This window comes from Drosophila suzukii, chromosome 3 (genome assembly GCF_043229965.1).
Source record: "Drosophila suzukii chromosome 3, CBGP_Dsuzu_IsoJpt1.0, whole genome shotgun sequence".
NCBI lineage: Eukaryota > Metazoa > Arthropoda > Insecta > Diptera > Drosophilidae > Drosophila > Drosophila suzukii.
Window position 1 is genome coordinate 84,079,281 of NC_092082.1, and position 22,151 is coordinate 84,101,431.

General features: G+C 41.7%; 6 protein-coding genes across 8 annotated transcripts; 3 read left to right on the forward strand and 3 right to left on the reverse strand.

The window, feature by feature from the left end:
• Positions 1-82: 82 nt before the first annotated feature.
• On the reverse strand, positions 83-790 carry Saysd1 (SAYSVFN motif domain containing 1). The gene is made up of 2 exons (XM_017068174.4): positions 596-790; positions 83-536 (listed from the first exon to the last, which is right to left on the reverse strand). Exons 1-2 carry the CDS (start codon positions 737-739, stop codon positions 147-149), a joined length of 534 nt encoding a protein of 177 aa, XP_016923663.4. The 5' UTR covers positions 740-790; the 3' UTR covers positions 83-146.
• Positions 791-2,278: 1,488 nt separating this feature from the next.
• Positions 2,279-4,706, forward strand: LOC108005036 (synaptic vesicle glycoprotein 2B). Its single transcript, XM_065865384.2, has 9 exons — positions 2,279-2,447; positions 2,515-2,676; positions 2,802-2,964; positions 3,190-3,311; positions 3,369-3,675; positions 3,730-3,837; positions 3,899-4,031; positions 4,130-4,541; positions 4,597-4,706. The coding sequence occupies exons 1-9, from the start codon at positions 2,348-2,350 to the stop codon at positions 4,629-4,631; spliced, it is 1,542 nt and encodes a 513-aa protein (XP_065721456.2). The 5' UTR covers positions 2,279-2,347; the 3' UTR covers positions 4,632-4,706.
• Positions 4,707-5,191: 485 nt separating this feature from the next.
• Positions 5,192-7,376, forward strand: LOC108005035 (synaptic vesicle glycoprotein 2B). Its single transcript, XM_017068172.4, has 9 exons — positions 5,192-5,346; positions 5,408-5,569; positions 5,628-5,790; positions 5,896-6,017; positions 6,079-6,493; positions 6,547-6,673; positions 6,739-7,022; positions 7,077-7,204; positions 7,259-7,376. Exons 1-9 carry the CDS (start codon positions 5,274-5,276, stop codon positions 7,303-7,305), a joined length of 1,521 nt encoding a protein of 506 aa, XP_016923661.3. The 5' UTR covers positions 5,192-5,273; the 3' UTR covers positions 7,306-7,376.
• Positions 7,377-7,544: 168 nt separating this feature from the next.
• Positions 7,545-9,724, forward strand: Alg9 (alpha-1,2-mannosyltransferase Alg9). The gene is made up of 4 exons (XM_036817385.3): positions 7,545-7,773; positions 7,837-8,199; positions 8,257-8,734; positions 8,793-9,724. Exons 1-4 carry the CDS (start codon positions 7,613-7,615, stop codon positions 9,663-9,665), a joined length of 1,875 nt encoding a protein of 624 aa, XP_036673280.3. The 5' UTR covers positions 7,545-7,612; the 3' UTR covers positions 9,666-9,724.
• Positions 9,725-9,773: 49 nt separating this feature from the next.
• Positions 9,774-18,781, reverse strand: Cad96Cb (protocadherin Fat 4-like Cad96Ca). 3 transcript variants are annotated; one of them, XM_065865383.2, is made up of 6 exons: positions 18,429-18,781; positions 16,561-16,934; positions 13,688-13,989; positions 11,506-12,549; positions 10,700-11,432; positions 9,774-10,514 (listed from the first exon to the last, which is right to left on the reverse strand). In XM_065865383.2, the coding sequence occupies exons 2-6, from the start codon at positions 16,619-16,621 to the stop codon at positions 10,291-10,293; spliced, it is 2,364 nt and encodes a 787-aa protein (XP_065721455.1). In that variant the 5' UTR covers positions 16,622-16,934; positions 18,429-18,781; the 3' UTR covers positions 9,774-10,290. The 3 variants fall into 3 exon arrangements, with proteins under 3 accessions (XP_065721455.1, XP_065721454.1, XP_036673279.2); XM_065865382.2 differs by having other exon boundaries at positions 10,700-11,435; positions 18,429-18,780; XM_036817384.3 differs by lacking the exon at positions 18,429-18,781 and having other exon boundaries at positions 10,700-11,435; positions 16,561-18,132.
• A 1,193-nt stretch (positions 18,782-19,974) lies between these two features.
• Sil1 (Sil1 nucleotide exchange factor) lies at positions 19,975-22,062 on the reverse strand. Its single transcript, XM_036817504.3, has 2 exons — positions 21,825-22,062; positions 19,975-21,762 (listed from the first exon to the last, which is right to left on the reverse strand). Exons 1-2 carry the CDS (start codon positions 21,958-21,960, stop codon positions 20,618-20,620), a joined length of 1,281 nt encoding a protein of 426 aa, XP_036673399.3. The 5' UTR covers positions 21,961-22,062; the 3' UTR covers positions 19,975-20,617.
• Positions 22,063-22,151: the final 89 nt, after the last annotated feature.

Consider the following 22,151-nt stretch of genomic DNA (forward strand, 5'->3'; position numbering starts at 1 on the left):
GAGTTAAAATAGTTAATGGTAACACGTCATGAGAAACTTTATAGGTTGGTTCCTAGAGAGCCAAATAGTTACAATGAGGGGCTGGGTAGGTCATATTATGTTATATTGCCTATATTACAGTTAATAATAGATATCTTTAAATATTGCTATCGTACACTTCCCGATCCATACCGAATTTCTCGTTCGAACTGCTCGGCCTTTAAAGTGCCATCTATACTCTCACAATTTTTGTTAAAGACACTATAGGCGCTCATCTCGTTCCGTTTCTTTGGCTCCGTTCGGGTATTGAAGTAGATGCCAAAAAGTGCGGAAAACATAAGGAAAACTAAGCCAAAACTCAGCTTAATAGCAATCACATAGAGAGTGATCCAGAACAGAAGATAGACAGCCCAGAGGGTGTACTTTAGGACGTTGTTTTCCCTGTGGTGATGATCTGTGGACCTGGAGGGGCTCTCCTCTGGCAACAGTTCATTTTCACTAGAGGTTCCAGCCTCATCTAGTGAGTTTTCCGATGCAACTTCAGCTTTACTTGGTACCTATGCGCATAAATTGGTTTAAAAATGTTATATATAAGGGAAATGTATAGATTTCTTACCTGTTGTACCTCTATCGTTGTATCTTTGTTAGCTCCGGTCCCCAACATCCAGAATCGGCGCAATTTGTCCTTGAAGTTGTCAACCGTTTCCTTCCTTCTTTTTTGAAGGCGATATTGTCGCAGCTGCTCTTGAAAATCAGCCATAAATCGCAACTAATTTTGTTTTTGGTCAATTGTCTACCAGATTGGACGCTGGACGTGTCAACAGCCTATCGATAGGCACAAAGCGATACATCCACGTAATCTTATCGATATAAAACAGTGGACACTCGTGAATTTGAAAATTAAATTTTTTAAATTTAACTACTTTAAATAATTAGCGTTATTTCACACAAAAAGTATCAAAACAATATTTTAATGAAGTTTTATAAGTTCGAACGTAAAGCTGTATCGATTTTTTTAACTTTGGTTTGGTTTAAAGATTTTTAAAGGCTGTCAGAAAATCAGCAACCTATTTCTTGCTTCAAGGTGTATTGCTTAAACATTGAGCATTTTAATTTGTTCTATTTCGGAACCTGTTTTTCTGCGACACTTGCTTTTCAGAACTATAATCTTTTGATATTAAATGTAAATTTACTTAGTGCTTAATTTTTCTCTGAAGTGAAAAGATCAGTATTAACTCCCGTGTAAAGAAAAGGTTTTCATTTCTTTAAATTCACAATAAATTTTAACTAATCCTGTTGTAGTACATATATGTGACTTTTAAGGTCATTACAATTTTAATCAATAGTTTTAAAGTATGGGCATAACTTTAATAATACTAATTCTTCATAGATCGATCCCATTATACCGTTTAATATTTAAATTTTATATTTATATGTGGATGTCAATAGGGTCGCTTCAAGGTGCAGTCCCGTTCGTAAACTTCCCCACAAGTAAACACATATGTCGACATGTGGCCCGGGATTTATGTCGGTAAGCCCCAAGTGGCATTCCGTTTTCACACTTTTAATAATCATAAACATTAGAGAGTAAATAAATAAACATAATATTTTTTGTCAAAGATCTGTTGCTACTGTAAGTAAGCCACCACCTATTTGCATTCATCAACAATTATTGTCCCAAGAGTATCACTCTTCAACAAAATTAGTGTTTACCTTGGGCTGTTGCCTAAATGTTTTAAATAACTTTTATAATGCTAGTAAGCTGTAAATTGTATTTCTTAAGGCCAGATAACATTTTTTTATGTTTAATGTGTCTTTTCTTTTTCTTGTACTTACCCCCCTAATGGAAATATGTAGGTAGAGGCATATTTCTGTGTAGTTACTCACATTTTTATTTAGGTAATGATATATTAAAAAAATATTTATATGGGACTATCAAGACCTAAGAATATTATTGAAATATTTTCCCTAAATTTGTTACACTGTGTCATTACACGCGAATTTATGATAGCACCTGGTGGCGAATGAAGCCAACCTTTGCATTATTTGCTCTAATGAATTGAAAAAACGGAATAAACTAGACAGTTTCGGTGGGTAAGGGGGATCTTCCATTTTTAAGATTCCAGTCGTAGCAAATGAGTGATACACATTTGATAAATAAACAGAATATCATCTAGACCCTCAATTATCTTTATTGTTCTGTCTGATAACCCAACCTCTGGGGGCGTCCTCTATCGCCCGAATCAAATTCTGCCACTGCCACTGCCACTGCTTTTATACCCACATCAACCCCGGTATCTTCTTCAGTTTTAGTTTGTCGCAGGTTCGGGAATGCCAGAAATCTAAAAAGTAAATCCAAGAGATCAAAATGAGTTCGGAATCAAGCCAAGATGTTGAGGCGAAGCCAAAATCGGTGGGCGGAGATCCCAATGCTGGCCACGAATATGAGGAAGTGCTTCAAATAATCGGTAGTGCAAATGTCCTAGAAAACGTGTAATGTTATTAAAATGTGTTTTCATAATTAATATATCCAAGGATTCGGACGAGTTCAGTGGATAGTCCTTTTTGCGGCAGGACTTCTGCTTATGATGGTCATTAACGAGACCATGGGCATGTCCTATATCACGATTGTTTCCCAGTGTGATTTCAACACGAATTCAATGGATAAAGCCATCATGAGTGCTGCCAGTTTTATCGGTGAGTTAGCAGTTTTTGCGTCTCCTATTTCGCATTGCATAAATTATTTTAATCAGCATGAATAAAACTTTATCTTTCACGTTTTCATGGTTGTATATTTCACGTGGCCATTAACTATTTTGCAGGTATTTTCTGCTCTTCCTACTTTTGGGGCTACCTAAGTGACACTGTTGGTCGAAGGCCAGTATTGATATATACGACGATCGCCGGAAACGTGCTATCGTTATGCTCCACATTAATTCCAAGTTACTGGTTCTACGTCTTTATCCGTTTTGGAGTTGGATTTTTGTAAGTGCTTAAATAAAACAAACAAAGTAATTTAGAACTTACTCAAACACTAGGTTATCAGGGGAAGTGTTTTATTATTATTTGTAAGGGCTGTAAGCTGGTTCCGAACCGGCCTTAACCCAAAATAGCCGCTTTTCCTTGATATCAAACAAAATATAATAAAAAACTTAGTTAATTATAAGAAAACTTTTCCATTAATAAACAAAATTATTATTATCAATACAGCATTGCGGGAGCATCATCAACAACCTATGCGTACCTTGGTGAATTCTTTACTCCTCGTCATAGACCCATCGCAATTAATTATGCTAGTCTTTTCGTGGGAATATCAACGGTTTATGTGCCAGGTATTCTATACCCTAACTGTTTCAAGATTATTTAAAACTTAAATTCAAACCCATAAGCTACTGCCTGGATGATCCTTTCAATGGATTGGAGTGTTAGTGTGACGGAGGACTTTTCATTCCGCCCTTGGCGATTGCTGACAATTTTCTACTTGCTGCCCGGTGTTGTGGGAACCATCATGTTGTGGTCCCTTCCTGAAAGTCCTAAGATCCTAATATCCCTACATAAAACCGAAGAGGCTTTTGCTGCCGTCGATTGGATTGCTGTAACGAATTCCGGCAAGCACCTGCATGAATTCAAGGTTCATAAGCTGAAAACAGAAGTTCATTCAGACGGAGAAAATATTTTACTTATTTCTAAGTCAGCGTAAGTTTATATTGCTGGTCAAATAATCAGCTTAAAACTAAAAATGTACTTTAGGTTCACCACTATCAAGAAAATGTGGAAGGAAACCTTGCCTCTTCTGAAAAGACCCCATTTGGTAAACTTTGCTATTAGCTGTACCATAATGTGTGGTCTATTTTTCAGGTGAGTAATTAATATTTTTAGTTTTGCTTTTAAAATAATTAAGTTAACATTTTGTAAACAGCTCTTCGGGAATGGGCCTTTGGTATCCTGAAATACAAAATCGGTTAGGTTCAAATGAAGCTGAAGATTCAATGACAGTTTGCCAAGTCATTGATGCATCAATAGATCAAATGCAAGCCAATGCAACCAATAAGGTAAGTAAACTGGATAGTAATAAACACTTTTGGTAGCTCATAAGTAGGCTATGTTTAATATCCAAACTAACCCTTTGCTGTCATCAATTTTTATGCAGATTTGCGTTGACCATATAAACACAAAGAGTTATATAGACACCATTACCTATGGATCGGCCTTAATTGTTGGCTACATACTGATGGGATTTGTTTTGAAAACAATTGGTCGCAAGGCCTCAATTTCAATTGGCTTAACGTTAGCCGGAGCTTGTGCAGTCGCATTAATATTTATCAAAGACGAAGTCGTGATTGTGGTTTGCTTCTGCTTATATCTGGTATTGCCGGGACTTTGTGTGTCGATTCTGAGTGGTGCAGTCGTTGATCTGGTACCCACTCACCTTCGCGGAAAAGCGGTCTGCATTTGCTTGATGCTGGGGCGTACGGGCAGCGTTTTTGGAAGTAATATCATCGGAATTCTTCTAGAGTCATACTGTTCTCTCACTTTTGGAGTCTTCTCTGGATTTGTTCTTGGTGAGTATAGTCAAGGGTTTAATGTGCTTTCGATACTAAATATTTTTATTTACAGTTTGTGCGAGTCTGACGTTGCTGTTACCCATTTGAGTTTTGCCATCATAGCTTAAGTAGGTTAGTTTATTAATTAATTTATGTACCATATAAATAAATGTTTTAAATTAAGCCACGATTTTTTGCATGGAGAAATATATTTTACCTTTTTCTTTTGCCTTAAATTTTATTTTTTGAATCCATTTTATCACCCCGATTCTTAGACTATTAAAAGTAAGTCAAGTTTTTATTACCTTGTTCTTAAAAAGAGAATGGCACTACCTAAATAAAACCGGCCTAGACACTACAATAGGAATTCACCATAAACTCGGTTTGGATCTGTTTAATTAATTTAGTTAATTTATTTTTACTAACATTTTGTAAATCAAAGTACTCTAGTGCGCTCAAGTTGAGATGCCAAGCTAAAATAATCCACCCCCATAGCGCTTTGAGTATAAACAAAGCATACTTAGGTTCCCTCTCAACCAGTTTGCATATAAAATCCAATTCATTGATGTGCGTAAGATCTCTCCGTAAAATGTTTAGTTGAAATAAAACCACAAATGCCTTTATCTCAAAACTGGTTTGCGGTTCACATGTCGCTCAAGTGTTCTACAGGGGGTTATTAGAATACAATGCTTAAAAGCAAGTGTTGCACTTACTGACTGACCAGTCTCCAAATATCTTGAGAAAGTCAAGATGCACAGCTCGCTGGAGAGCAATACCCTCGGTCCCAATGTATGGGACTACGACACGATATTGGAGAAGATCGGTAAATTATTTAAATCTCGCTTGTCAATCTCGTGATACTACACGAAATTTTTGAATACCAGGTTATGGGAAAACGCAATGGATACTCCTCCTTGTCAGCGGGCTCTTGACAATTACATCTGTTGCAGCCCAACAAGCCATGAGTATTATTGTGATCGCATCGCATTGTGAGTTCGAAACGACACAGGCTGAAAAAGGTGTGATGATGGCGGCTAGTGTTACAGGTGAGTCAAGATTTAAGTATTTACGACCAAACAATGGAATTTCCTCATATTTGCACAGGTATCTTCCTATCGACCTATATATGGGGATACATCAGCGACGATATAGGGCGCCGGAAAGTTTTACTTTATGGTAATTTCGCTAGCAATGCCCTGCAGTTTGTTCTAATGTTTGTTACAAGCGTTTGGCTCTTCAACATTATAAACCTTCTAGTTGGAATCAGGTGAGTTTGAAAGTTTCTATCTTTCTTTATATTACCATTTCTACTCATGACTATTATGTAGTTGTAATGATGTAATTCTCACATTCAATTATAATATGAATACAGTGTCGGCGCAGTATCAGCAGCACTTTATGCATATCTAAGTGAATTCAATATACCCCGACATCGAGCTGTGGCGATTAACTATTCAACAATGTTTGTTAGTGTTACGGCAATATATGTACCAGGTGGGCATGCTTCTTAATAAATTAATACTGAACAATGCACTTAAGTTTCTTAACCTTTCAGCAACTGCTTGGCTTGTACTCTCCTCAAACTGGGCTATCACCATTGGCGATTTTGTATTTAGGCCATGGCGTTTAATATTGCTAGTTAGTCTACTACCAGGACTCATTGGCGGCTTGATATTACTATATTATCCTGAGAGCCCGAAACTTTTACTATCACAAGATAAGAACAAAGAGGCAATAGAAGCTGTTGCATGGATAAGCAAATTTAACCGGGGAAAGTCAATACATCAAGTCCTCAACTGTGATGAATTTACACTGAAATCAGAAGATCCAGCTGGCGAAAATTTGTTGGCCGAAAGCCAAGGATGCGGTATATTATCCAAAATATGCAGAGCAACAGTTCCTCTTTTCCATAAGCCCCATGGATTTAATTTCATTCTATGTAATCTGGCATTATTTGGAATGTTTTTCAGGTAATCTTATGGGATTTCTACCAAGCTTTAATTATATATCGTTTTTTTTTTAGTTCAAATGGCATGCAACTTTGGTTTCCAGAAATTGTTAACCGCTCATCAGGTGCCGAAAACAATTCCTCTACAGTATGCGAAATCCTAAGTGTACCCGTAGAAAGTCCGAATGTAACAGAAACCTTGGTAAACATTTTTAATTTTTGAAACTCAATTTCATCTTATAATATTTATATTTTCTACTGTTTCAGGACTGCACTGATCCCATATCGAGCAAAACCTATATTGACAACCTTATTGTAGGCTTTGCATTTTTAATTGGATTCTCCATTCAAGGAGTGATACTTAATCCCTTGGGTCGAAAGAATGTGCTCTTAGCTGCCCTTGCAGTTGCTGTGTTAAGTGGGGTTCTTCTGCACATTATGGAAAATCCCACGGGAGTACTTGTCTTATTTTGCCTTTACATTCTTTTACCTGGGCTCTCGATTTCCATTATGATAGGAGCCATCGTTGATTTAGTGCCAACACACTTGAGGTAAATACTAATCAATTTTATTAGGTGTTTAATAATTGTATTGTTTATGATCAGATCTAAGGCAGTAAGCTTTTGCATGTCTCTTGGACGACTTGGAATCATCGCAGCCACAAACTTAATGGGAGTTATGCTGCAACCTTACTGCAATACAACCTTTGCCATGTTTACTTGCACGCTTATTGGTAAGTAGATTAAACTAAATGAAATTAATACTTTTGCAATGTGGTTTTTTTCAGTGTGCATTGTTGTTGTTCATTACCTGCCAATTCGGAATTCAGCTTAACATGTTTTTCTCCTTTGTCTTTGTATATTTTTCTTCGTCAACTTTGCTTATTAAATGTATAAATTTGAAAATTGTTTATATTTTTATTTAAGCTCTGGATCATATATGGTGACCCGGATCCTGAGTTTGAAAATACGTTTATTTTCATTTCGATATATCGATAACAGACGTCGTTGCAAGAATACCCTAGCTGAAATGCCCACACTCACGAGCACGCATCCGATAACTGTTCTGCTATCGATAACATCGCCACATAATATTGATAAAATAAATTTTTCGCCGGCAATTTTCCCACAAAGTCCGGATTATGGCGCCTCCGGCTGCGCGGGCTCGCTATATAGCCAACAAGGCGGACAACCAGATTCTGTCGAAGAAGCCGCCCAAACGACTGGGTCTGAATGGCAGCAACAACAAGACCAAAGACGGTGCACCTGCCGGCAAAAAGAAGGAAAAGGACACCAAGAAGCGGTAAGTTGGTGCCCACGTATACTGATTCCAACTAAACGGCTTAATCCTACTCAATATCCACAGCAAGCCATCCGCGACAGGAGGCCAGGAGAAGGGCATGCCAAATCCCATTATGCCCAGTGTCCAGACCGCCTTCAAAACTTTCGTGAGTGCCCGATTGTGCAGCGCAATTTGGGCCTACATCGCAGACTGTGATGAAACCTTCAACTACTGGGAACCCCTACACTACATCATCAACGGCCACGGACTGCAAACGTGGGAGTACAGCCCGCAGTTTGGACTCCGATCCTACACCTACCTATTGTTGCAGGGCGTGCCCGGCTACTTTTACCAAAAGATGTTCAATCCCAGTCCCATTCTCATCTTCTACATGGTGCGATGTATGTTGGGATTCGCCTGCGCCGTAATGGAGCGATATATGTACAAGTAAGACTAAGATACGAATGCCAACCGGAATGTATACTAACAACAGTACCATATCAGGTCCATTTGCCAGGAGTTTGGAATACACATCGGTCGGCTGTGGCTGATATTCCAACTCTTTAGTGTGGGCATGTTCGTGTCTAGTACGGCTCTACTGCCCTCCTCCTTTTCCATGTACTTTGGATGTGCTGCTCTGGCCGCCTGGTGGCAGCAAAACTATTGTTTTGCCATATTCCTGACGGCCATATCCGCTTTACTGGGTTGGCCTTTTGCTGCGCTTATTGGCATTCCGCTGGTCCTGGAAATGCTCCTGAGGCAGCGTGACTGGAAGACATTTATTCAGTGGACTCTAATATCTGGTGCCACGGTGGCCATTCCCATGATTGCCATTGACACAAGCTACTTTGGCAAACTGACATTTGCTCCTCTAAATATTGTGTGGTATAATGTGTTCACCAGCCATGGACCAAACATTTTTGGCACCGAACCACTGAGTTACTACATCATTAATGGTTTCCTCAACTTTAATATTATTTGGGTGAGTAGTTATCTTGTATCTCGTTAGAACTCCTCTTACAATTTTTTTTTCCTGATAGCTTCTGGCCTTACAACTACCCATCATGCTGGTCATGGACTATCTTATTGTGCCAGCCAAGTCGAAATCGACGCTGAATTTTCCACACTACATATCGCTAGCTCCCCTCTACCTGTGGCTTCTCGTCTTTTTTGCCCAACCGCATAAGGAGGAGCGCTTCCTATTCCCTGTATACCCTTTGATCTCGCTATGTGGTGCTATCACCGTGGATGTGTATCAGCGCATCTTCTTTCGCATCAAATCGCTGGTGTTTAAAATTAAGTCGGGAGTTCATTATCTGGACCACAGCATGTTCATAGCCATCCTGGTAATGGTGACAAGCACACTGCTTGGACTTTCCCGGGTTTTTGCCCTCTACAGGAACTACCACGCCCCGATGGATTTGATGCTAGAACTTAACCAATTCAAGGCGACACCGCAATACGACCCAGATGTGATCTATAATGTGTGCATTGGCAAGGACTGGCACCGCTACCCAGGAAGCTTTTTCTTTCCCGCCAAGAACTTCCGTCTGCGTTTCCTGAAATCCGAGTTCCGGGGCATGCTGCCCGCGTACTATGATAGAGGCCAAAACGCCACCACGGTGGTGCACCCGTACTTTAACGATCTCAACCAGGAAAACGAACACATGTACTTCGACTATGACCGTTGCGATTTCCTCGTCGATTTCGATGAGGGCAAATATACGGCTCTGGAACCCAACTATTCAAAACGATCCAAGGAATGGTCGGTGATGAAGAGCCTACCCTTTCTTATTCCGGAAAAGTCGCACAAGGTGTTGCGTGCCTTTTATGTGCCATTCCTGACCGACAATCACATTCAGTATGGAGACTTTAACCTGCTCAAGCGAAAGACGAAACGAAATGGCAGGTAAAAGCAGGCCCAGATAGAAAGAGTCTGGAGACATGCCATTGAAACAGCATTTTATCCTTAGTGGTTGACTTATTCTTTTCTTAAAAAAATACTAAAAAAAAAATAATTCCAGGTTAAGGAACTATTGCTTCAATACTAGATTCATATTGGAGCTATAGTGTTTTCCAACTAAGAACTTTCTGCCCCATTTTAATCTTCTTTACCCGACATTTAAATGTAACAACCTACTTACTACCTACCTGCTACTATCTGTTCTTAGTCTGTCAACCGTTTTTTAATTATTTTTGTTTTGTCCATGCCAAAGTTGTGAAGATCACCAGAATCGAAGTAGAACTTAAGTGTCAACAATATAAACAACGAGATTCGTAAGGAAAACTGTTTGCATGGAAGGGGCCAACATGCTTGAATGTCGAAAACTTTATTGGACGGATCCTCTTAAAATCTGGGAAGCAAAACTTTACAATGGAAATCGCTTGGACTTAGCCTATATCGTGTGCGGGGTCTGTTTACAATGCTATATTTGGTCTACTCAATGTACATACACGTGTGCGGGAACTAAACCTAATCCTAAACTGACTTAGCAGCGATATTTACAAGCTCTCCGGGAGGAGCTGGCTCCCGCAGTTCTAAAAGTAGACCGTCAAGTTGTTCTCCGAAGAACCCATGGCATCGGTGGCGGACAGAAGATTGGAGCCCGCATTGGCCGAGGTGGTGGTGATGGTGGTGACTCCGCCACTAGCCACTCCCGTGGCTGCCACTTTGCGGTTGTTGTTTTCCGTCTGCAGGGAGTCGTGCTCGATCTCATCCTCCTCGAAAAGCTGACCGTTGGCTGAGGCGCGCGAAACTATGCCTGGCAAGAAGACTTTTAATAGTGAATGTTTCGGGTGAGATTGGGGCAAAAAGTTGGGAAAGATCAGGGATGCAATTCTGGCTCAAAATGTATTTAATTTTTATGTTTTTATATTTTTAATTTGGCTCAAACTTAGCATGAACGACTTGCATCCTTGGGGAAAATTAAGATTGACTGCCACTTACTGCGCACTGTGGCCGCATAGCTCTCCCGCTGACGCTCCCGATCCCGCTCCCTTTCTCGTTCTCGCTCCCGCTCCAACAAGGCGGCGGAACTTCCGAGGGCCATGCTACTACTGGCTCCACTGGCCACATGATGCAGGCCGTTGTTGATCGGATTGGCCATGGTGATATTGCCGCCATGCTTCATATGCAGCACAGAGACCCCACCGCTCGTCACACTCGCTCCGTTGCCGTTGCCATTTCCCGCCAGCTTCTCATGGGTAACCAGATTGGCCGAGGACACACTGCTATGCGCCTGGCTATGCACCCGATTTCGACCGAGACCCAATCCGCTGGAGGCACTCTTGCCCTGCTTTTTGGATCGCACAATGTAGCAGCTGAGCGCCACTATGATCATCAGGAAGAGCCCCATGATCATGCCGAACATTCCCAGCATGTTACTGTTCCAACCGGATTGTGCAAGGGTGAGCCCCTCCATGGTCACGCTCACGGGAACTGAGGTGCTCCTTGGAGGCACCCCCGTGTCCGTGGCGATGGCTATCAGATGGACCGTAGACTCATTAAGGCTCTGCAGCTGCTCCGGCCGCATATAAATGTTTCCGGTGGCATCAATCTCGAACAGACCGGCATGCTGACCACGTAGCGAGAGTTCCAGTTTATCGTTGCGATCTCCGTCAGCAGCCTCCACTTTGCCGATAAGCACGCCCTCGAAGGAATCCACGCGGGATTGCAAGGACTGCTGGAAGGATAAAAGAAAATAAGGTAAGGTTAATCAGTTGATAAGATATGAAAACATATAGAATACTTACGCTTTTGGGCACCATAAACTCATAGTGCGTTTCCCGGAACCGAGGTTCCCAGTCATTGACGTCAATTACGTCCAGCGTGAGTTCTGCGGTGCTGTTGGTCATTCCATCGGTGGCAAGCACCTGGAACTCATGCTTCGTCATCTTCTCGTAGTCAAGGGGTTTTGCCAGAACCAGTTCTCCCAGCGATCCCACGCTGAAGAACTGCGAGTTCACCGGATCGGGAATGGTGTACTTAAGATGTTTACCGGGCTTATTGGTGGGCAGAGCCAGAATCCGATTGCCCACCGCTGTATCCTCGCGAATGCGCATTACGAATCTCTTTTGGACGAAGGCCAGAGTGCTTAGATCACTATGACTACCAGGTCGCGTCAACTGGACAGTGGTTAGAGCATAGCGATCGGGATTGTCGATCTGCGTGGCCTTCACCACCAGAGTGGCGCCATTGGCCACATCGGCATATCCGATGGGGGTCAGCAAACTAATTGCTCCGTTGTGAGGATGTATGCGAAAGTACTTGGCGTCCTGCGATTGGACTATTGTGTACTGGATGGGCGCACAGATGCCCTCGTCCTGGTCCACCGCCTTGAGTGGCTCCGGTCGCATGCGCAGCTCTCCTGGCCTGCCATCCACTGGTATCTCTGCACTGTAGGACTCCCGCTGGAACTTTGGGTTCTGGTCATCCGCATCCGTGATGACCACCCGGAGCAGTGTATCCGAGTGACGTGGTGGTGTCCCCTGATCTTGTGCCCTCAGCTTCACGGTGAAATTCTGCAGCTGCTCGTAGTCGAGAGCTTTCTTTAGAACCAGCGTGCCTTCGAGGGGATTAAGGAACTGCACATACTCCGAGTAAGGTCCTGGCAGCACCTGGTACTCCACGGTGGAGAAGGGACCCGGTTGATCGGCATCCTCGGCACGGGCGCCCTGCAGTATTCGGGTTCCAGGCACTGTCACCTCCGAGAGGGTTAAAGTGTAGGGTGTTCCGATCCACTCGGGGGCATTATCGTTCACATCGGTTACTCGCACATTCACGGGGATGACGAAACTCTGGGGAGGAAATGGAAAAAGGGAACATTGAGTAAGCAAATCCCAGCACTCAGAAAAATTGAAAATGGGTGTCCTATTTAATAACAACTTTTTAAGTGTCGAATGTAATGATTTTTTTTGGTTCTGCGTATAGTTTGTAAATATTTGTAATATTATACCTTTTTAAACTTTCCCGCCTTATATCCTTTTTTTTGAAAGTGTAGTGTAACCAATTTTTCGAATGTTTGCACTTCAAGACGAACACCTTATATGTGCTGGTCACTGACCTCCCAGGAGTTCAAAGCCCAAGCACGCCGCCGAATGTCCTGCATACATTTGCATGTTTAGCAGACCCCGCCGCCCAAACCAGGCCATCCCCGATTCCTCCGATTCCCCACGCCTAGATTTCTACCCGCAAACGGAAGCCTTAATGGCTAATTTATGGCCACCAAGCTGGGGCTAACCACAGGCGCCACAAGGGGTTGACTGCTAGGTGCTCCTCCTTCGACGGCTCCTTGGCTTTTCAGATGCAATAGCGCCAATAGTTGCTGTTGAAGTTGCAACTAGCGTTTTGTTGATTCTAAAATTGAAATGGGCGTTCATTGTCTGGCTAAAGTTTTCAATTGTTTATAGAGTTCCTCGAATAGCCGCAAAGCCGGTACCATCGAATCGTGTTTACCAAAATTTAACAAACCTAGCTGGCCCCCAAGGGAACACGCACTGCCTAGAAGAGGATTGTGGTTCAAGAAGGTGGCAACTTACGCTATATAGGTTAATTGGTTGCCCATTGCACGAAAGGGTCCCTCGCAAGTGCGGAATGCGGTTGGAAAGTGGCCGACAGGAAGAACTTCAAGGAAATGTGGTCGATGTGGGCCACTGACCAGAACTTCTGATTAATTGCGGCGTTAACCTGATCGACAAGTGCTTAGCCACCACCTTTGAAGTTTTATATTGATTCCCTTTATGCTAGCTTTAACTGATTCCCATCCACCCTCGTTTCTTACGGTTTTTTTTTCTTAGGAACAGAACTTTTCGAATCGACTCTCATTGCCCTAATTTTACTATTTTTCAGCTCTAATGACAATGTCCCTTTTTTCCTAATTCACTATCACAGATTGTAAATCTAATAACATATTATTCGTATAATCAAAATTCTTACCGGATCCGTGGAATGTCGTCGTATGCAGATGACATTCACATAGATGGATGAGGGACCTCTCACTCCCTCCTTGTCGAGTTCCACCGATAGAGCTAACTCCTTGGTCCCAGAATGAATCTCTACTGGAGCATTCTTTTCTCTCAGCGAAAGATTGATGTCCCCTGTCTCGGCATTTGGATCTCCGTTTATCCTTAGCTTGCCAATTATAGAACCCACTGCAAGATCCTCGGTGGCCAGGAAACTTTCCGCGGAACCTCCGCCCTCGAGATAGCAACGTGAGTCCAGAATAGCTCCAAAAGTGGCTAGAAAGAGAGGAATATAAATACAAACATATACATTTCATTTTTATCCTACGGTGTCTTTGGCCTACAAAGTAGTGAACAAAATACACTTTTTAAGCATGGCTCTACAAATTGGACTCTCTCCCTTTCAGGCTTACTTTCGGTCCGTCCTGATAATTGCAAATTAAAAGTAAATTGCAGCGACAGGCAGAGGAAGCCACCACAGAGAGCACTGGATGGTCCAGTGTTTGTGTTCCAGTGAGCCACCTGTCCGAATCGCCAGACATGTTTGCTCGTACCTCGGATACGCTCTACTAAGCTTCCGTTTTCTTTCATTCCGAGTGCTGCAATTTTCGGCCACAGCTGCAACGGCGAAGACCAACCACCGTGGGTCCAAGTAAGTATCCATGTGGGTAACTGCCCACATGGAACATCTCTCGACCCCTCTTTGGGCGCTTCGCAGCTGATTTGCGTTTCCGGACAAGCTCTGATATCTAATTGTGTTAGTCTGCAATGGGTAAACTTAGGATGGCCATGCAAATTGTTGCAAACACTTGCCCTCCTCGTATGTAAATTGGTTCAAGATTATACGAAAAATAATCGAAGAAAGTTTGTACTTTTATGACTAATTTAGGAACTTTTACTTGACGACTGGTTCAATTGTGTGAACCTATTTTACAGTATATATAGCGGGTAAATTGGTATAATTACTTAACTCCCATGGGAGCATGACATAACACCTTTTTTGGGCAACGCAATTATAAAGTCTTACAAGTATTTCCCTTGAAATGTTCCGGTTTTTACCTCCAACCCCTTGACCACCTAAAGAACAAGTTCTTATTATGTGCTAACAGTATAATTTATGTTTTTTTTAAATTTCGTTCTGGTAAACGGTTGTTGGATTAAAAACGGTTTGCAATGACCCTGACTGTGGGTCGGCAGTCATCTCCGGCGGGATTTTCTCCACGAGGCCTACAGAGGAGATATGGCAGAGAGAAATCTTCTACTCGTTTTCAAGATCTGTGTTGTAGGTTAATTGTTGTGACATTGGGCAATGCACATGGCAATGAAGATCTCTGTTCGTGGACTTTCTTCGACACTTAAAAGTGTTTTGGAAATTAGTCTAATTGCTCCGGATTTATTACAAAATCTCTCAGATGTGTGCTGATAGCTCACGTATGTTAACATACTACATGCACTACTTTCTGGAGAAAATGGAAAGTTTTGAAATCGCAAATTGATGTCGGGACTACGCACTGGAATCCCGCCAAAGATTAAACACATTTCGATTACCCAACTATCCTACTAATTAGTAGCGAATCCATGTATGCAATCCTCTTTATCTAAAAACCTAAACTAATTAGAGTCATAGGATTCCAAAACTCATCCATAAGGTGCAAATACCTCAAGCGTAAATCCGCGAAGCTTTACACAAATAAAGTGGAGATTAAAGACCAAACCCAAACGCACCTAAAGATTACATAAGTTCTATTTTTGTTTTTATTTTTGCAAAGTCGGGGAGTGTAAGACAAATGAAAGTGAGTTGACGGCTGAACAAATTTGGCCGAATACCTGGATGTGCATATGAATATGGCGGGGAAAAGTTTCAACAATCAAAAAGTTCAGAAAACAAATTTTCATTTCGGTTTGTTTTGGTTTCTTTTGATAAAACAACACCATGAAAGCCCAAAAAAGAGAAAAAGTGCCCGTTCAGCTTGGTGATTTTCATGAAAAACGCCAACGAAACGACAAACTCCTCGGTCTGGGCCACTGACTTTGGCATAAGGTATAAGTTATAAGGTATAGGGGTTTATTTTTGGGATTCCGATTCGGGCCTGCCAGTCAACAGCAACTTGTGGCTCCGCTCCATGCGAGTTCTGTCTGGTTAAACATCGTAAGCATCGACATAAGTATTTTGCAATCAATTTTTGTGGCACAGGTCAAGCTAGATATATCCGTATGGGGGTTATGACAAAACCCGTTAAGGAAGAACTTGAACTGTGACAGAGCCATTATAGAATTGTCGGCATGCCGCAGAGATACATTCTTTGCCCAGGTAGACTAACGATATCACTCAAGTATGACAATGTAATGAACCGAAATTAATGCACTAAATGGAACTTGAAACTGGAGCAACTCATGACCACAATCGGCCTGCGTATCCATATCCAGAAAAGGCAAACCATTTGACAGCTGCTCCAAGGGGGGTTTTACGTAGATTGTTTCGGGAGTTGGCAAAACCCGAGTAAGTCACGTAAATAGTTTTATCCGTCATAAATCGTTGGACCAGAACGACGTTGACGTCTCCGTTTGTTTTCTTGGCTGACTTTCCTCATTAATTTATCGAGTCTCGCTAGGAATTTCACTATTTCAGTTTTTACTTTTCGAGGGTTACATGCGGTTAATTGCTTTGTTTGTTTTCGATTATCAAAGACGACACTTGGATCTGTAGTTACTTAACCAAGATTCCAAGTCAATAACCATACCATTGCTAAGTGGATGTAATTACGGGCATGCTCTGTTGAAATGTATTATGTCCTCAAGATTTTACTTACAAAGATTCTATTTAAGAAATAGTTTTTAAGAACTCACCAGTATTCAGGCAGCAGAGGGCGAAGAACACGTAGCATATCCAATGATGATATATCCACATTTTGTACAGCAATATTGTAGGATCAGTAATCAAGTAAAATGATAGTTCCTTAGCTTCTTAGAGAAACATAACACTCCAGACAAATTATAAAGTAATCGTTATTTATTATCACTCCAAGATCGGTCACTTCACTAGAAACTCCTTCACACTTTCCATGCTCAATTTTTAACAGTCTTTAACCGGTTTGTATTTTCTTCTTAAAGTTAAGTTATTGCAGACAGTCTTTTATATCAGCAATAAATTTAAGTTCATCTCTGATGTTCCATAAACGTTCTCAAATTGAATTTATGTGCAACTTTTCCTTTGTTGAGCTCTGTAATTGGCAAAATGGCAATTTGAAATGGATAATGGTGAGGGCAAGGGGGATCGAGAGTCTTCTAGATTATTACAAGATTATTAGATAGACAAAACACTTTGGCACAGAAACCAAAGCAACTGGAACATTAGCACTCCCCACCTTCCAACCTTCTAGCAACTGAAAGTTGTTCCTCATCTTTAGCATATTCTTCCACCCCGCCTGCTTCCTTTTTCTATTGTCTTCTGGTTGTGGGGCAAATGTCGCACACATGTCACCTCCAAGTTGGGAGTTTGGAGTCGGGTCGCTTGGTCGGTTGCCACACTGTTGTCACCAACGGAATTGGCGGCATTTTATTCCACCAGAAACTCCAAGAATAACACAGGCAAAAAGGGGATGTTACCTTTTAAAGACCGAAGCTTCAAGTACCCTATCAACGAACGTTTAATGACATTAAAACCCTGCGATTTAATGATTTTTTCTAAGTTCTTAGGGTTTGAACTGATTTTTTATATAAATAATCACTTTAAGTTTATAGAAAAGGATAGTGAAAATGTCGTAGGAAATGATCCTTTATACTAGAATCTAATTTATGATCAAACTACAATACCTTTATAACTCCAAAGGGTATAAAGACAACAACAGTGGGAATGTTTTTGTTTCCTTGGTTCCGGTATTTTTGAACTAGTGGAAGAATTTCAAACGCCGTTTACACGGGCCAAAGGAGCTTCCTCCTGGCTAGGATTTATGGCATACCACAGCAGGTGGGTGGGGAAAGTGTGGGTAGTGAGAGGCGTGTTGCATTGGGGTGGTTGTTGATGTTGATGGTTGAATCCGGAGGTTTGAGGGGACAGACAAACATTTGCATACAAATCAGCCGCTGGCCGTTGGCCGATGGCGAAAATGAAAACGCTTTTTTGACCGGAAGCCCGCGGAAGCGCACAAAAAAGTCATTCACCTGTGTAAAAACGGTTACATTTTCCAATATTCGCTTGGGCCGCGGACTGTGAACTTGTTTTCCCTGGGGTTTTTTCAATCGAAAAAAGTGTTGACTTATTAATAGCATATGGGAAGTTTAATTGGCCACAAGTTATGGATTCCGGTAATGATTACAAGATGTCTTTAAAATTAGATAAAGTAAGTTAACCATAATAATCTCAATAATTAATTCGTCGTATTTTTCATACGAGTATATTTCACAATGTGTAAGCCTTTTTAATACTTCGACTTTGTTTTCATAATAACAATATAAACGAAACAATTTGATGAAAATATTATTAAATATCACATCCTCTAAACTTTTTCAAACATTTTTCTGAAACACTGTAATGCTTACTGAAGTTATTTTTCAATGAAAATGAATTCTCAACTAAACTGTTCAATATTTTTATGGACTTCCTGTCACTTTCATTACTGCAAACCCTTTTTCAATTGACTCATTATTTTTAAGTTTTAGGCAATCTGCCATTATTATTTTGGGTTTCACTGTATTTATCCTTTACAAACACGCACTTAATCCTTTTGGGGTTTGTTTTCCGGTGCAATTAATTTAACTCTTCATTGTTATGATTGCGATTGCAATGGACAAAGAACAAAGTTGGCCAAAATCGGTTTTATTTAGTACTCCGCAGCGCTGAACGAGCTCCTCGCGATCCAAACACAAACTGATTTTCCATAATGTTGCCAAAGTCGCGCCCCCTAACAACCGACAGCAATAAAAGCAGCAACAGCCTGTAAAGCCGGTGTGCGTTGGACTTGTGCTCACTATCATGCATGCACACATGCCTACAGGCCAGTCCAAAAAACTAGTAACATTTTGAAAAGTTTTGCCAAAGCTAAACAATAAGATTCTATAGTTCAGGATACCGACTTTTAATAATAGAAAATTTATTGTCGCAATTAATGTTTCTTGCTGTAAATTAGGAAATGTACTATTTGTATAAAAGTTTATTAGGCGTAAAACTTTTGAAACAGTAATAGCTTCAAAAAATGTACTTTTTAGAAATTTGTTTTTTAAAAACTTAAGAAAAATAAAAAGTGTTTTCATTCTATGAACTCCCTGAATTGAAAATATGTTGAAAAACCCTACAACAAAATGTTATAGAATAAATACTACACATAATATTTGTAAGTTCATTGGTATTTTCCATAGTTTTAGTTGGGTTTTGGTAGGGTTTAGTTAAACTCCTATTATTTTTACCGTTGCTGTGGCTAAACGGTGGAAGCCTCTCTGGACGCCAGCTTTTACTTGTGTTGAAAATGTTTCCACATCACTCGTCAAGCGTTTCGACTGGAAAGAAGCAAGAAGAAACGGAAAGCGGCGGCGGCAGTGCCATGACAACAACAACAGCTTGCTGCCACAGCGCACGCGCCCCAGCTGGAATTGATGAGTACGAGTGGATTCCAGACCAGGAGCAGTGCCTCTCTTCGTTGTGCTCCACTGAGCCGGCTTGGCAACCCCTTTCTCTCTCTCTCTCTCTCTTGGAGCCTCTCTCTGTTTACATTGTGAGGAGTAGCCATGGGAACCAAGGCGGCGTCCTAGCCGGTCTCCCTTCCAGGCTCTCCTCCTTCCATTTCACCTGACCCGTCCACCTTCGTGACTCAGCTCCAGTGACATTGCATTTGCATGTGACTGCCGTTAATTGCTGTAATTCCCGCCCTGGACGTCGCCGGCACATAATTGCACTCTCCCGGTCCGAAGTCCTTTCTCTTCCTGTACAGTTTCGTGCCAGGCTTTCCTTGTTCTTCCTTGGCTTCCTTCACTTACATGCAAACTTCGAGTGGTTTTTTGGGGCATGCTTTCTTCGGTTTTTGCTTTCTTTCCGACACTTTTGACTTACTTTATGGCCTGGTCGATTATGCCCGCCTTATCGGGCTTTAAATAGGTCTAAAGTTCTACAAGGGGTTGGAATTCCTAATGTTAATTTCAGATGGAAAATACATTTTCTTTTCTTGTTTTGGGATAATATCTTTTATCATACAATGTATAGCAGGAGTTGGAAAAGACATATGTTTTTAATTTTTGAAATAACTATTATGAATAATTTCAGAACAATGATTAATTGAATATTGCTTTTTTATTTTAGATATATATGTACACAGAAACAACATTATTTAGAGAACACAGGGAATCAGGTGATTATTTATCGGGTAAATGAGATAATCCAAGTTGTCCAGACAGTCTACTTAGGAGTGTCAACTCTGTAAGTTATTAATAGAAAGAAATAGATTCTTAGACAAGTATTAAACAAAATCAAATTAAAAGAAAAACCTATGTTCTATGTTAGCTTACGCAAAGATAAAAAGAATACAAAAAATGTGTATTTAAGAATTAATTTATCTTAAAGATAAGGAAGCAATTAAGAGCTATGGAAAGATGACTTTTTTATTACCGAAATTCTTATAACAGAGATCTTAGTTTAGAATTGGCATACCTATTCTCCAGCCTCTGTAAGAATAAATTAAGTTTTTTATCGAATCTAACTTGCAGAAAGAAATCATAAATATAAGTAGCATTCTTATATTAATGACAAAGTGTACACTTTTTGCAAAAGGAGCATTATTTTCGCATCACAAGTACTTGGCAACTTAGTTATCATATTTACTTAACCTGAACATGAAAGGTATATTGTTTGGCTACGAATTACATTCAAACTCTGCTTACAATTAACTAAAACTTTTACATAGTAAATTGGCTAGGATTACAGTTCGGTGTGTTTGGGTTTGTTGAACAATCTTTCGCACAGTTTGGCCAAGATCTGTGACACCTCCAATCGGTACTCGTCCTTGGTGTTGGCATATCGGTTGCGAACGGTGAGCAGGGCGTGCCTGAGACCCGAACTTTGCGACCAGGAGGTAATGCACAGATCCTCGGTGGTTTCCAAGGCAGTGGCAAACTGTTCCACCACCTCGGGTTGCTCCAAAAGATGCAGGAAGTCCTTGGTCAAGACACTGTCCACCGCAGCACAGTAGCCCTGCGTTTGCAGCCATGGCTCGAACTCCAGAAGCACATATTGCGCCATCGTGGAGACCGCTTCGGGTGCATCTTTGCTGGCCTCCAGGACTGACCGCTTCTCCAGCACCAGGTCACTGATGAGGGTCACCACTTTGGCCTTGCTCCGGAGCTCCACATCTGGACTTTGCAGAACCTTTATCAGAGCCTGTGTGCCCGAAGTGGAGAGGACTCGTTGCTGGGCTAGCGGAAACTTCCGCAACAGTGCTCCAAAGGCGTGAAGTGAGGCAGAGACTTCTGCAGCATTTCCAGAGCTGGTTAGGATCTGGGCCAGGTGGGAGCCAAAGTTCTTCTCGAACACCTTAATCTGCGCCTTGGGATTATTGCTCGCCAGGGAGCCCAACACCCGCATGGCAGAGACCCTTAGGGAGGTGTTTGTATCGTTGACCACAATGGGCAGGAGCACGTCGTCCAGTCCCCCATTATCGATAAACATCAGGGCATTGTCGATCTGGTGCAGCAGGTACTCCAGGTTCTCCAGGCAGTCCAGCTTGGAGCGCATCTCTGACTCCAGCGGCGTCTTGCTGAAGTTCCGATACTGATCGATCAGCTGGACAATCAGCTCTCCGTCTGTGCGAAAGTTCTTCTGGAACTCCTTGTAGGCCTTGCGCAGCTCCGCGTAGCTCTTCTTCTGCTCCTTGACCCGACGCAGGGACTCCTCGATGATGTCCGGCTTGTAGTCTAGGGCCAGGGGTTCGTTGTCATCCTGATCCTTCTGGTCTCCCGGTTGACTCTGTAGAGCAGTGCCACGTTCGCTTTCGTCCAATAGTTTGGCTTCCTTGAGTCCGTTCTGCATGTTGATGCGCACGTGGAGACCCTTGGGAATGGCTTGACCTGAAAATGAGGATTCCCCACTTAGTACACGTCATCGGAGAGTTCAAACGGCTAGCCCTTACCTTCCGCAATCACCTGCCATTCCTTGGTGGCCACGAATTCACTTGTTTTGTTGTCCGTTTCCGCTGCCGCCGCCACTTGCAGGCTTCCCAGGATCAGGACACTGGCCAGGAGGCAAACTATCCGCTTTCCACTCATGCTGATTCACCTGCCTTGTCTCCAGAATGGGTCCAAATTGTATTTCACCGGGTTATAAATAAGTTTCGTGAGGGTTTTGAAATTAGAGGTGGAGAAACATCGATGTTAACATGTCATCGAAGTTTTTAAGACATCAGTAATCGATGTTTGGCACGCCAAACATGGTGTGCCCGTTGGCTGCTCTAATAATT

Excerpts from the sequence above, each read along its gene's own strand:
- Saysd1 (XM_017068174.4), bottom strand. The coding sequence starts at position 739 with ATGGCTGATTTTCAAGAGCAGCTGCGACAATATCGCCTTCAAAAAAGA. Across the intron at positions 537-595 it reads CAACGATAGAGGTACAACAG|GTACCAAGTAAAGCTGAAGT; the intron begins GTAAGAAATCTA and ends TTATGCGCATAG.
- Alg9 (XM_036817385.3), top strand. The coding sequence starts at position 7,613 with ATGGCGCCTCCGGCTGCGCGGGCTCGCTATATAGCCAACAAGGCGGAC. Across the intron at positions 7,774-7,836 it reads GAAAAGGACACCAAGAAGCG|CAAGCCATCCGCGACAGGAG; the intron begins GTAAGTTGGTGC and ends CAATATCCACAG. Across the intron at positions 8,200-8,256 it reads ATGGAGCGATATATGTACAA|GTCCATTTGCCAGGAGTTTG; the intron begins GTAAGACTAAGA and ends GTACCATATCAG.
- Cad96Cb (XM_065865382.2), bottom strand. The coding sequence starts at position 16,621 with ATGTGGATATATCATCATTGGATATGCTACGTGTTCTTCGCCCTCTGC. Across the intron at positions 13,990-16,560 it reads CCTCTGCTGCCTGAATACTG|CCACTTTTGGAGCTATTCTG; the intron begins GTGAGTTCTTAA and ends CTCTCTTTCTAG. Across the intron at positions 12,550-13,687 it reads GACGACATTCCACGGATCCG|AGTTTCGTCATCCCCGTGAA; the intron begins GTAAGAATTTTG and ends TTTCCTCCCCAG.
- Sil1 (XM_036817504.3), bottom strand. The coding sequence starts at position 21,960 with ATGAGTGGAAAGCGGATAGTTTGCCTCCTGGCCAGTGTCCTGATCCTG. Across the intron at positions 21,763-21,824 it reads ATGGCAGGTGATTGCGGAAG|GTCAAGCCATTCCCAAGGGT; the intron begins GTAAGGGCTAGC and ends CCTCATTTTCAG.
- LOC108005036 (XM_065865384.2), top strand. The coding sequence starts at position 2,348 with ATGAGTTCGGAATCAAGCCAAGATGTTGAGGCGAAGCCAAAATCGGTG. Across the intron at positions 2,677-2,801 it reads GAGTGCTGCCAGTTTTATCG|GTATTTTCTGCTCTTCCTAC; the intron begins GTGAGTTAGCAG and ends ACTATTTTGCAG. Across the intron at positions 4,032-4,129 it reads AAGCCAATGCAACCAATAAG|ATTTGCGTTGACCATATAAA; the intron begins GTAAGTAAACTG and ends ATTTTTATGCAG.
- LOC108005035 (XM_017068172.4), top strand. The coding sequence starts at position 5,274 with ATGCACAGCTCGCTGGAGAGCAATACCCTCGGTCCCAATGTATGGGAC. Across the intron at positions 5,347-5,407 it reads CACGATATTGGAGAAGATCG|GTTATGGGAAAACGCAATGG; the intron begins GTAAATTATTTA and ends TTTGAATACCAG. Across the intron at positions 7,023-7,076 it reads TTAGTGCCAACACACTTGAG|ATCTAAGGCAGTAAGCTTTT; the intron begins GTAAATACTAAT and ends GTTTATGATCAG.